We start from the raw sequence: 14,388 nt of genomic DNA, 5'->3' as shown, positions 1-14,388 counted from the left end.
ATGCCTTCAAAGAAAAGAATTTGGCAACTGTAGTTCAATGGAAATTGGACCTCAAAGCATAGAAATAAAGACTCATCACTTGCACAAGAGTTTTGAGTGTCCACAGATGAATACATTGAAACAATGTAGCTGCTTGTCAGCAAGGTTTTCTGTCCTTCAAATAGTAATATGGTCTTCTCAAAAAACCAGAAGCCACATATATACAAAGGATTGTACCTGGGTCAGTAATAGCAGTCAAATAAAACTTTCATTACTATTTGCATCAAACTTACCGTAACAGAAAAAAAAAAATCGAACTGCTGTTTAAGATATCTTGTCATCCACATACAGTGTATGTCACCACTGAAGTAATTTTCAATAGAAATATTTAGATTTTCTGCAGTTAAAGGTTATTTACACTGACACCAGGAAGACTTGCTGCTCTGTTCCCTTCCTGTGCTAATCCCAGAGAATTAACATCCTACAAGATTTAAACACAAAACATTTTAGATTCGAAAGATTTTTTCTTTCCTTTGGTAATGTTTCAGTTTACATGTAACCCTTAAAAAGCTTCTTCATGACAAACTGCTTTCTAAATCAGCTTGCTCAACTATACTCTTGACCTGCAGGCAAAAAATGGCAGGGATTAATTTAAGATTCTCCTCCATAAACATATATGCAGCCAGTAGCTAAATCAGATGCCACAGCCAGTGGAGCTGCTAGCACATTCTACCCACCCAAGACAGATTCCAGCTCTGATAATTAGAGCATAAGTACCTGAATTCCTTTTCCTTCTTTGGGTTTGGTTTTACCCCCCCAAGGACCACTGCAGTTATAATTTCTCTCCAAAGACAGCAACATCACAGGAATTGGTGATGACAACCTTGCAGCCTTCAAGTATTCCTAAGAGTACTAACCGTTCAACCAGTAACTTCCTATAAGAATATACTGGTCCCAGCAGACAGTTCAGATGCCCTCCTAAAGCACAGCATGAGGAATTTCTTGTGTAAATTCTTAGAAGTGTACATTGACAAGTTATGGAAACAAAAGTTGTCCCTGTACAGACATTCAAGGGAAATAGTATGGAGAAACACTTCACTGACAGACACTCCAGAGCACAAACCATAGGGAGAGGTCTCCCCTCCCAAAAAGTTTCAATCTCAGGGTTCCATGAGGTAGAAAAATCTTAGGAAAAAATGAAACTGCGACATTTCCACCAAGACAACTTGACATCTTTGGTTTTGCATATTGAAATACTAAATCCTACAATTCAAAGAGACTAGAGCCTCCTGTCTAAAAACCTAACACAGAATAGAAAATATAAACAACTTTAAAACACTTTTGCCTCTCCATTTGCAGTAACTTGTTGTGCCTTTGTTTGCTAACAGTACTTCAGCTTACCTGATTTAAGCAAAATTGTGAATAAAAATACATTCTTCTTTCAAAGAGTATTAATCAGCTAGAAGGTGATAATTCACCTGAATGGAATATTGTTGCTACTAATTTTCCAATCTACATGCAAGAGGAAGACTTAAGGCTCCAGGCTGCAGATTCAGTACCATGCAAATTTGGAAGAGAAATCGCAATTGCTGGAACACTCCAGAGGTAAGAATAAAACAAAGCAGTTTCATCATGATGAAGTGATTAATCTTGAGCAGAAATTGTAAGTGTTCCTTGAAGTAAACAGTCCTTTAGTTCATTGGAGGATTCTGAATCCCGCATGTAGAAATAGACGAGCAAAAGAGAAAACAATCTTGATTTAAGTTTTACAAGAGAATAAAGATGATTGCCCTAGAGGCTCAAAACCAGAAATATGCCATTCATATTTTAAATTCTATGAAACTTTTTCTTTGTCTTCTCATTTCTATTATGACAAGAAAACTAAGTATAACCACAGTGTAAGAATAGCTGATGCTCCAAGTGTGCAGATCTCAACTGAGATGGCCATCTCTTTTCCTCAAATATTTTACCTTACAGTATGCAAGTTGTCCTGCTGCAGTCTGATCACAAATTGTCAGTGAACCCAAGATCAGAATTTAGAACTCATTTTCCAGAAATAATCTGGGAAACATTAAACAGTGAAGCAAGACATAACAGAAAGGAGCCATGTATCCATCATTATTTTGCTTCCTGAGGATGCATGCCATGTGAACATTCCAGAAGCAAAGAAAATGCAGTACTGCTTCTCCTTTCCAGTCCTTGAATGCTGAATTACAATACTCTCAGGAGAGTTCCAGGCCTTCAGTTTAGTCAGCTCACAGCTACCTAGCTGCATGCTGCCAGAGACAGTATGAACTTCATAGCACACTTCAAAAAAGCACATCTTGCTTCCAAAGCCAGATCACCCATATTTCTTCAAATCCCAAGGTCTGTCCAGTATTGTGTGTGTGGAAGCTACAAGAGATGGCACAGCCTGCTAAGGGAAATTGTCTCCTAAGGGCACAAAAAATGATTCACCATGACAGCAGCATTAATATAAATGAACAAACTATTTTTTCTTCTGGTAATAATAAATGTGTTTAGATGACAGCAAGGTGTCCCACAGGCAGAATTTCTTTATTCCTTTCAAAAGGATTCTCGAAGTGTTCTGATGATGTTGAAATCTCAGATTGGGAAAAAGTGATTTTGGCTGGTGAGGTCATGTTCTTCTCTCTCATTTGAAAGCACACTACCTACAGACTATTCCTCTGCAGGAATCAAACTTTCTAACAGGAATTGCTACTTACAGTTCTATGATAATTTTAAATTATTCAAGTGCCTTAGATGTGCACTTTTTGGGGACAGGTTAATACATGTTTCAGTGTAATGTCAGAACTCTACTTTTCCAATTCAATCCTTTCAGAAAAGATTCTACTGAAATCCTCTCAGTATCCCCATGGTTACCTAAACAGTTGCTCAGAGATTAAAAGGCTTCTGAAAATAATTAAAACAAATAATGCCTTATGAAAAGAGCAGTGACGTATTCTATGTATCGACAGACAGGCAAGGAAAAATTACTGGACAGGGTTAACAAAGATAACTGAAGCAAAGTCCAAAAAATGCCAAAACCAACTTGATGTGTGAAAAGTAAAACTAACTTGTACCAATACAAATTCTTCCCTTCGAAAGACTGGGAAGTAATAATGCAAGTTATTTATCTTTGTTCATGTAAACATTTGAGGAAACAGAAAAACAAATTTCTAGAACTGACCTAATACTATCAGCTATTATTTCATTCTTTCTTACCATAGTCATACCATCACACCTAATGTGCAATCCTACAGTAAAACACAAGGTGACTTAAGATGACAACTGTGCTTCTATTCACATAGCACAGCATGTTGCACATTCCCTTGCAAAAACCACATGTACTTCTCTCATGAGACAGGTAGCTTCAATATTAAAAAAGCAAACTGACTTGAAAAGAAGTGAAGTGCCATAAGAAACTATAATTCACAGAAAATACTGCTTTAACAGTCAACTTTGCTGAGAAGGTAGCAACTCCATTCTGCAGCAGCTGATGTTTTTTTCAGAGCTGAATTTTTCAATGTGATACACAGAAACAGCTCAACTTAGAGTTAGCACAAATGCATGCATGGTCAAAGATGGATCATTACATGAGAGTGCTAGATGCATATCTTCCTATTTAGTTATCAATGAAAGCTGGAATTCATTCTGCTCAGTGCTGTGAAAGGTTCTACTGACAATTTCAGTGAGCATAAGAGCAAGAGCTAAATCAGGATCAACACAATGTATTCTGTACTTAAGGACTTCCCAGATGAAAGCAAAATCATTAATCACCAACCTCTGGTTAGGAGCCAAGTAAGGGACCAGCTAGCTATTCTCAGTTCTGCCAGCAGCAATGATGAATTTTTCCTTTTTGCTTGATTTCTTCAGTCACTTAATGGCTGGAGTATGTAGAATCTGCTATAGGTTGTAGTTCTGGCATAAGTTATATTCTTTCAGAGCCACTTCCCATCAAGAAGTTGAAGACTGATCTGCTAAGCATTCAAACCAACTGAAACAAATGGCAAAGATTAGGGATATATTGATATTTCTGTACTAAAGAAGGGGAAAACGACTGAAGTTCAGGAAAACAACAAAACCCAAGCCCTTCAGCCTTTTCTGGCCAAACAGTCTGGCAACAGTCTACAGTGGTATATTTTCATAACTGAACTTTGCTTTAAACTTCAAGACTGATATATTTTCTGTCAGTTCTCATCAGAGTAAAGTATAATTTTATGTATATTCTCTGCTCATTTTTCTTTGGTTCTACATGCAGCACAGAATAAACAGCATGACATAACCTCTCAGTATTATCTGCTAAAATAATTTCAAAATTTGTAAAACCAGTAAACAATATTATAACTTCTGACAGACACCATGCATTTGAATGCTCCAGAAGTGCTCTTTAGTCTGGAAAGAAAAATATTAGAAAAGGATCTGTACAGTTGTATTACCAAAAATACAGACAAAACCACTATCAGTTTTTAAGAGTCAAGAAGCAGCATCAACTCATGGTGTGCCATGAGAACTCCAGCTTTGTTATGAAAAACTGAGTATAGACTGAAACCCATTTAACACATACCTGAGAGTAACTTCTCCAAAGTGAAGCTCACCTGATTTCCACAGCAATACACAGTAGTCATTTCTTGTTAATTATTAGTTTCCCTTTGTCAACAATTCTCCATCACAATTCAAAGAGTGCTTACTGAGCAACATTTTAGAAGCATATATGCTTTGTAAATTAAGTGTATGCAGAAAACGTGCATTTAATACCTTCTGTTTTAAAAATGCTGCATTCAGGGAGCTCAATTTTCTTGTATTAAACATATTCAGGGCATAATTCAAGATCAGCTATTCCCCTTGTTTACTGAAAAACTTTTAATCATGCACCACAGAGAAGGCTGAGAAGCAGCCAATAAACCAAAAATTAGAATGGTGAACAAACCCATCTATTACAACCACGCTCTTCTTTAACAACCTGAACTACCACGACACCAGAACAAACTGATTTAACAACCTAGAGGCAAAACACAATGTAAGCACTCAACAGAGAAGGAAAATTCAGGACTTCATTTTCTTTGCTCAGAAAGATAAAGAGAAAAATTCAATTCATCATTAAAACAGCAATTTTTTTCAAATTTCAACCTATTTCCTGGTTACAACATCATTAATACAAAGCATTTGCTTTGAAACCTGTGAGGACAAAAGAAAGTTTTCATCAGCAAACTTGATGCTCTGCAGAAGTGATATCCCAGCATCTATGAAGAATCTGCACCATTTTTAATAGTGTGGACTTTTATTCATTCATCTTTTTTTAAACCAAGCTTAACATATTTATCAAAGGAAAAGAAGGATATAACTTCTGGTCTTTGTCACTTCTTTTATAAAAGATGCATCTCTATGACTCAGTAGACTTATGAATGGAATTAAACACCCTGATAAGGATCAGTGTTGACCAAAAGGTATAATAAGACCAAAACAAATTTTCTATGCTGCCCCTCAGAAAATTCTGTAGTACCTGTTTGCATATTGAGCACTAAAGACAAGCTTTTCATACAGTGCTCCCTTGAACACTACAGAACCACCTAGCAGAATTCATACTCACATAGTAATGAAAATTTGACATAACGGAGGAACTAGAATCCAAACATAATGATATTCCTGCTTTCCAGGAACATGAATCCTAAAGGCTAGCAAGACCTGGGGTCTTAATGGATCTGTCTATGAGAAGAAGAGCAGGTGAAAAACCTAGAAGACAGGACACATTCCAGAATATGAGCACAGTAAGTCTTCCAGGTAAGGATGGTTCTGAGCACTAACATGTGAACACAGACCACATTAAAAACGTCAAACAAAAACCATACCATATGGTCCACCAAGAAGACTGAGTTTATAGTGAAATTTATTGTTCTGCTTCCTAATACAATAAGCTACAAGGTACATACAGTATAAAACGAGAACATCCACAGAGCAAAGGTGATAAACATTCTGTGATGGTACAGTGGAGGTAACATCTGTCTAATCCTTCCACTTTATCCCACAAAGAGCAGCTAAAACTACAGACCCTCCCCCCCCCTCCAAAAATATTAAAAAGTAAACTTTCTCTCTCACTTAGGAGTAGTGGGATTCAATGAGTTTTTTGAGGGCACTGGTTATCTGCCAGTATCTCAAGAAAATTGCTGAAACTAAAGTAACAAAGAAAAACTGTGAAGGTGGGAGTGACATGACCCATGCAAGATGCTCATGACACCTTGGTTCACTTCTCCGCAGAACAAATGGCCTGTAAAGAAAGGAAAAGTCTGTTATGTCACGTAAACCAGCAATTAACATGGTTAGAATTAAAATATAATAAGCAACGTCTGAAATCAAGAGGACTAGTAGGCACAAAGCTAAACTACTCTAAATGGAGCCACAAACTTCCTGTAATAAGGCTGGGAGATCTGAGAGCTGATAATCCTTCCCTCTTTATTGTCAGGTGCTGTACAGAAGGATGCATGTCAACATAGGCACAGCTGACACCTACTACACAAAGTTCCAAATCAAATAACCTCGCCTGGGAGAACTCTAACAAAGGGGTGAACTGCAGCCTCAACTCTCGAAGAACATCAAGGCTATAAACACAGATGGAACAACGGAAGATGAATATTTACCTCAAAGCACAAAAATCCACTTAACCATTTTTTCATATATACTTGGTGCGGTTGAGGGCTCTCTCGGCAAGGTGACCACTTTCATCTGTTATCTTCTCCCAGTCGGTTTGTCCAACAACAAAACCGATGGCCCTTTTCCTGTCAGCATCTTTTTTTTCTTCTAGATCTGCCCATCGCACCTATGGAGAACATCCTATCAGTACAATAATCTTCCAAGAAATCCTGATATGAATCTAGGCTCTCAACTGCAAGTAAGAATACAAAAATACTAATTTCTACTCATTTTCCTTAGAACAGGTAAGTATTACTTTTTTTCCTGACAGGTAAAGAGTGAAATTACTTTGAATTGAATAGACTGGGTGTTCTGTGGAGTAGACAAAAGGTATAGATGATAAGCTTTTTCCATTTCAGTGCTATAGTTCTGAGAGTTGAAGTATAACTATTACAATTATTTCTCTGTTCAAAACAACACTTTCTGCAGCAAGAATTATCCAAACTCATTTACTATTTTATTTTTCTGGGAAATCTGTCTTTCAATTGCACAACAGAAACATCTAGAAGATGACAATGAAACTACAGAAAGACATGGTAAAGAGCAAGTCAGCAATGAATAAATGAATGAAGGACAGTTTTCTTCTCTATCTTCTGTAATATATTTCTATTTAAATTTTTCCACTATTTCTTTACACTAAGTAACTTTTTAATATATATGTTATTTCCCCATCTTTACATCTCCTTATCTGCACTCCACCTCTTCGTGGTAACGCAGAGCTCTTTAATATATCTGGTTTAACATACACAGTGACACTCCCAAAACAAGACAACAATGGAAGGGAGAGCAACAGGAAGAAGGGAGGGAGAGGTGCAATGAAGAAAGGCTCTAGGCCAGAAACTCAGCTGAAACACACCATTGCAGGACAATAAAAAACAGTAAGTGAAAGAGCTCTTCTCTGCATACTGATTAATCTCACTCAGGCCTGTGTGTTACTGGGGAATGTAGTCTTATCAATTTTCCGCCAGCACCTCCCTATCCTGAGTTTATCTGGATTTCCCTTGACATTTCTATTGATAAGCAATGTCAGTTTTCTTCCACCATCATCTCCTCTGCCAGTGCCTTAAGTACATCCATTTCTCTCAAACATCAAGTACTATCAGTTTTCTATTTGACATTACAGAGCAAAACAATACCCAGTTAATTCAATTACTGCTAGTGGCAAAAGCTGGTCTTCCTATTTTGCAGAGAGAGAAAAAAAAGCATTACCTCTTTCTAGTATATCTTTCATCCCCCTCTATGATTTTCCCCCTTCTTTCACAACAGAATTTAAACATGCAGCACTTGGTATTCAGACCATGTCATGCATAGGTAATCTGTATAATCTACAATTCCTAGCTGTTATAGCTAATACGTTTACCTCTGAAAGACCCTACTTGCAGGCATAATTTCTTACAAAATCTAGTGGAACAGCAAAATGAAAAGGGAGTCAATGAAATTCCCATATTCACAGACAATGAATGACTTGATATAAGCTCTCTTTCAGAGAGACTGTTAAAGGGTTATGTACAGACAGTAAGTCATTTGAAAATTTATTACCCTTTTCTTTCCAGGTTCAGAAGCACGTGTATCATAGTCATCTGGAAGCTGCAGATAATCTTCTATTCTGCTGGCAATTGCCTCCCAGTCACGTTTTCTTTTAGTGCCAGTCCGCAAACCGTCCAGCTTGTCTGAGAACAAACACAGAGCCTCAGCATTAAGGGAGATTATTTTTTCTATTATTCACACAAACAAGACGAGAGTGGAAAAGTTTTCAAAAGAACAAGCAGCAGAATTTGTACATCCAGCTTGTCTTGACAGGTGTCATGATGAGAGTTGAAATAAACTAAAGAAGACTCAACACAGTTTTCAAGTTTTATTGATCTTTCATGTTAACTGTGCGGCAATAACACCCAGTGTTGTTTTCTATATGAGGGAGGAAAAGTTTGCTCTTCCAGATCTACATGAAGTCTGCCCTTACAGGTACAATATACCCAACAATAGCTAGGAACCACAGATCCATCTTTCTGTATTTGAACACAATACTAAAGCTGCAGCATTTTTCCCGAATTTGGGGATCAATACTGTGTCAAACATGGCATACATGCAGTTTCAGGGAACAAGTGGCAATTATATAATTAATGCACCAAAGACAAGTTTTTGAGATACTGTTTCTGCTAAACAAAACGCTCCTTGGAAAGCCTGATCCTCCCCTTTCTTTTTCTCTCCCCATAAGGCAAACCACTTAAAAAGTCTTCCAGGACTGGGAGAAATATATCTCAGAATTTTTTCTTTCATGGTGTAAGAGGTCAGTCATGAATATTTGAACAGTACATTTGTCCAACAGTCCTCATTTTCTTCTTTTTCTTATTGAACCGATACATGAGGAGAAACAATTCCGTTCCTAGGTTCTAAAATTTTGTTCCACTTTAGACACTTATTCTCAGTAAAGAAAACAACACCTTCTTGAAATTTTGTGGCAAACTGTCTTTGGAAAGGAGATGAAACATTCATTGTAAGATTATGAACAACAAAGCATGAAATGGAAAACCGGCTCTACAAATCAAAGGAAATTCTGTTACTTCTGTCGATGTAAACTACCAGCTTATAAGCCAAAAATTCAAGTATGTGTAGAAGGAACACTAAGCTTGGCAATTACATTCATTAAGCCATTACCGGTGATGTTAGAAATACTGTTTCAGAAGTCACTGTTGTAATTAAATTCACCCACAAAAGGCCCCAGAAATAGACCAAATACAAGGCAGCATTATTTTCTGGATAGCAGAAGATGATATTCAAAGGTAGGTACTTAACAAAACTCAGTTTAGAGATGAGTTTTTTTACTTAATATGGGAGAGAGAAGAGTAACAATGGAGATAATGTGAGGCAATGGTACTGTAGACATGCTAGTATAATTTAAAGTCCATAAACTAATTAGGTTATTTCTCCCTCATACACCTCTAAACCTTTTAAAGACTCTACCTCTGCCCCATTTCCCTGGAACAGATACAGAACTTCTTCTAATAAAACATTATAATCCCCCTGCTTCTTAAAATAGCCAACACTTAAGAAAAATGTTCAGAATATTTGTATCTATTACATTATTTAGTTAAGGTTCTTCTTTTGCTCTAAGTTAAATCTGCTAAATTTGATGCTCAATCTCCACAGAAAGGCGACACTCCCTCTAGAAGACAAAATTTATTTACACAATATTCCTCTGTTACTCCAGCTACATTCAATCAGTGTAGATCATTTGTGACATTAAGCATTTTCCAGAAAAAAAATAACATTGAAAAGGAGATCAACACACTCATTGAGGAGCATTTAGGAACATGAAAAAGTGAAAATGGAGGAGCTCTCTGTTGGCAAGCACCTGTAGACAGATATATTCCTGTTGGAAGGAAGCTACGATGCAAGCTCACCTCATTACCGACGCGAAAGAAAGCTATGTCTCCCACTCCCTGCTGCACACCAAACAACTGAAAACATTGCCAAGAAATGTGTAATGCCAAAATGTCTGCAGAGAGCTCAGAAGCTGTTCTGAATATGCAGTTCCCCTCTGTCCCTTTTTGTTACTGCTACACAGGATTTATTTTAAAAAGTTATGTCCTTCCATGTTTGAAGTTGGATTGCTTTTCCAGAGCGGTCTGCTTCCATCCATACTATTGCAGTTCAAGGTACATGTGTCATGCAGCAGACACTGCACAAATGTCAAAAAACTCCCACAAAGGATTATTTCAGAATATTCTTTTCTGAAAATGAGACAAGGTGTCATTTTGTAACACTGGTGCTTGTGATTATTTATGGCTGATGATTATTTAGTGTTAAACTATTAAACATAATTTTATCATTTCATGTTTAAAAACAATAAAGGAGAAGCATTTCTGAAAACCCACAAAACTTAAAAACTCACCTTTAGAATTTTTAAAGTAACATCTGAAAGCAACTAATTTAATTAGCTCCTTCAAAACCTAAGTAAATCAATCAGTTAAATTTTGCCCTTCTTATATAAAACCCACAAAGTTTTATGTAGAAACCCATTTGTATTCTAGAGCAAATTTTACAATGGTATCAAAGTTTCAGGTACACCAGAGCTCATTCTCCATTCCTGAAAGTTTGCAAAACTTGCCACTAAGCCACACCTTGAAACAGAGCATTGCACTAAACACTACAGTCAAATTTTAAAAATTAAGAGTCCATTACTTTAAATTTTAATATAAGAACATTTGTGCACTTTGCACTAAGAAGACCCATGAACAGACTTTCAGAATGAAACTGTGGCTGTGCACAGCATACAAAGAAAGGATAAATCACATACATACTCAAGAGGGATGTAAGAATAAAGTAAATCTGTGCTAAAGCGAGAGCTCTGGGTCATATGTTTGGCAATTGTCACAAGTCAGTGTTTGCAGTTAGAACCCAAACTTTTCAGACATTTTCTGAGGTTTATTACAATCAGCAAGATCTTACTGTGCTCTCCTGTTATCAACATCTACTCAGAAAGAAAACAAAAAAAAAAGCAAAACAAGACTCAGAGCATCATTTTTGGAGTCTGCACTTAGGTTATTCTGCAAATGTGTGCCCTCTGGGACTAATGCAATAAACCTAATGGGCTGGCCATCTCCCAGGAAATAACTCAGTCTTGGAGTAACTAATGCACACCACAGCTTACATGCCTTTCCAAAAATAATTATAATTGATCATCTACAATGAAGCCTTATTGTGAACTAAATAAAGTAATTCTTACTCACAGACTGCAAGTGCTTCTAATGTACACCTTAAGCTAAATGTTGACTGTCCTGGCAGAGTAATTTTCCAAAGAAACTGCATTTTTTATATAGGAATGCCTGGCTTTTTTAAAACTTAAGTTCTGTCAGAATTTAATCTATAGACTTACATTTATATGAAACTGAATCTAGAGGGTAGTTATAAAAGTAAAATTGTGACTATAGATTTAATAGAAAGCCCTTCTCAGCACCTGGATCTGTCGTGCACTATGCTAACATCCAGTTCGTTAATGAAGTTTGTCTGTTAAAGGATTATTTCAACAGCCTTGCAAGTAACTTACTTCAGCATAAAAGTGACTCTGCTGCTTGCTCCCTATTTTACATTTAAGTGGAGACCATATAAAAATCATGTTTTTTACAAGATGGAGTTTTCATTATGGAAGGAAACGTAACACAGTTCTTAGCATGAACTTCAGAAACAATTTTACATTATTAAATAAATCATTGCTTATAACAAAAATGCAGACCAATCCTAGCTTAATTGTCTAACTGCCTAGCTGTTTGGTATGCCAAAATCATTGAGTTCAAGGTGCTTCTGCTTGTACTGCAGGTGCCACATCATCCATATAATCCACAACTATTTCTATGACTTAAAGAGAGCACAGCAGGAGAAGAGACGGTGTAGCTAAGCCCTTAACAGCAAAAGGTGAAAGGCTGCTTTATGCAAACCAGACCTCCTAACTCTATTTCTACAGTGCAGTTGTGATTTTGGTTATTGGAAAAATTATGATGCACAGGGCTGTACCACACATGAAGAAGTGAAACGCAAAATGTTAAGAAAAGCTGTGTCCCATTTAGCTATGGACCTGTCATGGACATGATACAGAAATAGTAGTTCTGAGCAGACTGCCTAGACAAAACCTTAATTTAGAACTTACACTGTTCAGTAAAAAAAAAAAAAACACCACAAGAAAACTGATCATAATGACTAGAAACCTCTTTCCATGAATAATTCTTTCACCACAGCTGTGGTGCATGCATTTCTGCCTGAAAGTTGCTTTTCACTTTGACAGAATCTTAATATCAGCTCTAATGAGAACAAAAAAGTACAGCAAAAGTTGTGCCCTTGTGTTCCTGGAAAGTCCATTTTACATACTACAAAGAAGAATTCTATTGCCCTCCTGGAACTGTAAAGCATAATGAACTTTAAACTTTTCAATGCCTAAGATGTTGAAAAGACATACTGACACCTAGTAATTCAGAACCAATTTCAAAGCATGCTACTACTTTGCCCACACAGACAGCAATTTTGAAAAGTGAGAAGTATCATCAACACAGTTTGGCTATGAGGCATGTCTCCAAGATTGCAAGAAGTTACTGATGACACTTAGGAAAAAAGGGATGCAATATGAAAAAGAGTACAGTGCGATGTGAGTTGACTCTGCTTATATAAAAATAATAAACACAGAAAGATGAAGAATATAAATACTGTTTTTTTCAAATTTGAAGACAAAGTACTTTCCTTGAACAGATGGAACAACAATTAATGAATATATAAAACAGTGACAATTAGAAAGTAGTAAAGTCTCCTGCCTCTGGCAGAAGATAAATTCCTGTTCTGTATAGATGCTTTTGCAGTTTCAGACACACGTATGAAATCAACGCATTTATTTGTCTTTGCACGGAGGCACAGTAAAAACAAAAATTCAAGTCTTGCAAACATCATTAGATACCAACTATAAGAAACAGGAAAAAATAAATACCCACCTAGCTTTGCCTCAGAAGTGTCCATCTCCCATTTGCTTTTCGGAATGTAACCCTAAATCATACACAGAAAGAAGCTCGGAGGATTAGAGAGAGACACACATGCATATCACTTTTGAACTGGAAACAGCATTACAACGGGAGTTTAAGGTACTTCTTTTTGTAAGGCACAATTCTCATTATCAGATGGAGACCAATTACTTGGTATTTCAGAACTTCTGCATCCACGTGCCATTCAGTGATTTCAGTAGCCCTTGCAAATCATTACAAGAGTGCTGCCCTCTGCAAACACAGAACTCCAGAATGAGTCTGACAGACAGCAAACGCACACAAAAGTGTGCAGTTACTGTATTGTATTATTCCAGGTGGCAAAGTCACTGTAACACAACTTTCAGGCATAAAGAATATTCAAAGCTTTATAAACACAAACAAAAAAGTTACCGTAAGTTTTTATGAACACATTCCCAGATTTACTACACACAAGCGTCACTTGCTCCTTTTGAAGAGACAAACGAAATTAATGTATGAGTGGTTAATCCACATCTAAACAAATTTTTTTTGTTTAAATGAGAGAATCTGCTGAGTCACTAGGATTTAAGTATTACTTTTCATTTTAAAATTGTACTCTTAGCACAATGATTCTTATAAAACAATTTTGCCCTACCAATAATGTCACCATGTGGAATGATCCTTAGCCAGTTTATTCTTTGTAAATGAGCATAATGAAAATAAATTTGGCAAAAAGGTATTTATTTTAGTTAGCCTCTTATTATATTTTCTTTTTATATTCTTTAACAAGTAAATTGTCATAAAGTAACCCTCATTTCAGCTGTTCAGCTTTGGTATAAAGGTACTTATGTACCTCTGCAACCACATAAAAAAGCTCAAGGTAGTGAATGGAACCCCTCCGAGAGAATTTAATTATTTTTTAGAATGTTTTTTAACAGAGAGGGAAAAGAACTACTCTAGAAGATTTCAAGAAGAAAACAATCCACAAACCAGTTTTATTACACTAACTTCTTTCCTGCTTTATTTAAAGGTTGCTTCCACTGTGGTAAAAATATATGCATATTTGTTAATACTATGTGTTACTAAATTCGTTAATTCCAGTAAATTCCAGAGAACCACACTGCATTTGATTATATTCAGCACTGCTCTTAAAAAATCCTTGAATGACCTTTTTCTATCACGCATATATTAGTGACTTGAGGTTATCAGATCTCTGGATTTTGTTGGTTTTAATCAAATCTGT

The 14,388-nt window shown here is 36.4% G+C and overlaps 1 protein-coding gene across 5 annotated transcripts in view; it reads right to left on the bottom strand.

Moving 5' to 3' along the window:
* Window positions 1–5,849: 5,849 nt before the first annotated feature.
* Window positions 5,850–14,388, bottom strand: part of YLPM1 (YLP motif containing 1) — a 35,648-nt gene continuing 27,109 nt past the window's right edge. For 3 of the 5 annotated variants that reach the window (XM_030239880.2, XM_050974845.1, XM_050974846.1), the window contains exons 18-21: window positions 13,140–13,191; window positions 8,206–8,336; window positions 6,615–6,793; window positions 5,850–6,244 (exon numbers count right to left, since the gene is read on the bottom strand). In XM_030239880.2, the coding sequence (XP_030095740.2) occupies window positions 6,647–6,793; window positions 8,206–8,336; window positions 13,140–13,191 (330 nt within the window). In that variant the 3' untranslated portion in view covers window positions 5,850–6,244; window positions 6,615–6,646. Of the gene's footprint in view, window positions 6,245–6,614; window positions 6,794–8,205; window positions 8,337–8,358; window positions 10,398–13,139; window positions 13,192–14,388 lie in introns of those variants that run through there. The other 2 variants (XR_007777651.1, XM_050974847.1) reach the window with 2 other exon arrangements.

This window comes from Serinus canaria, chromosome 5 (genome assembly GCF_022539315.1).
Source record: "Serinus canaria isolate serCan28SL12 chromosome 5, serCan2020, whole genome shotgun sequence".
Taxonomy (NCBI): domain Eukaryota; kingdom Metazoa; phylum Chordata; class Aves; order Passeriformes; family Fringillidae; genus Serinus; species Serinus canaria.
The sequence above is the reverse complement of the archived record's forward strand: the minus strand, read 5'-3'. Positions and strand labels throughout refer to the sequence as shown.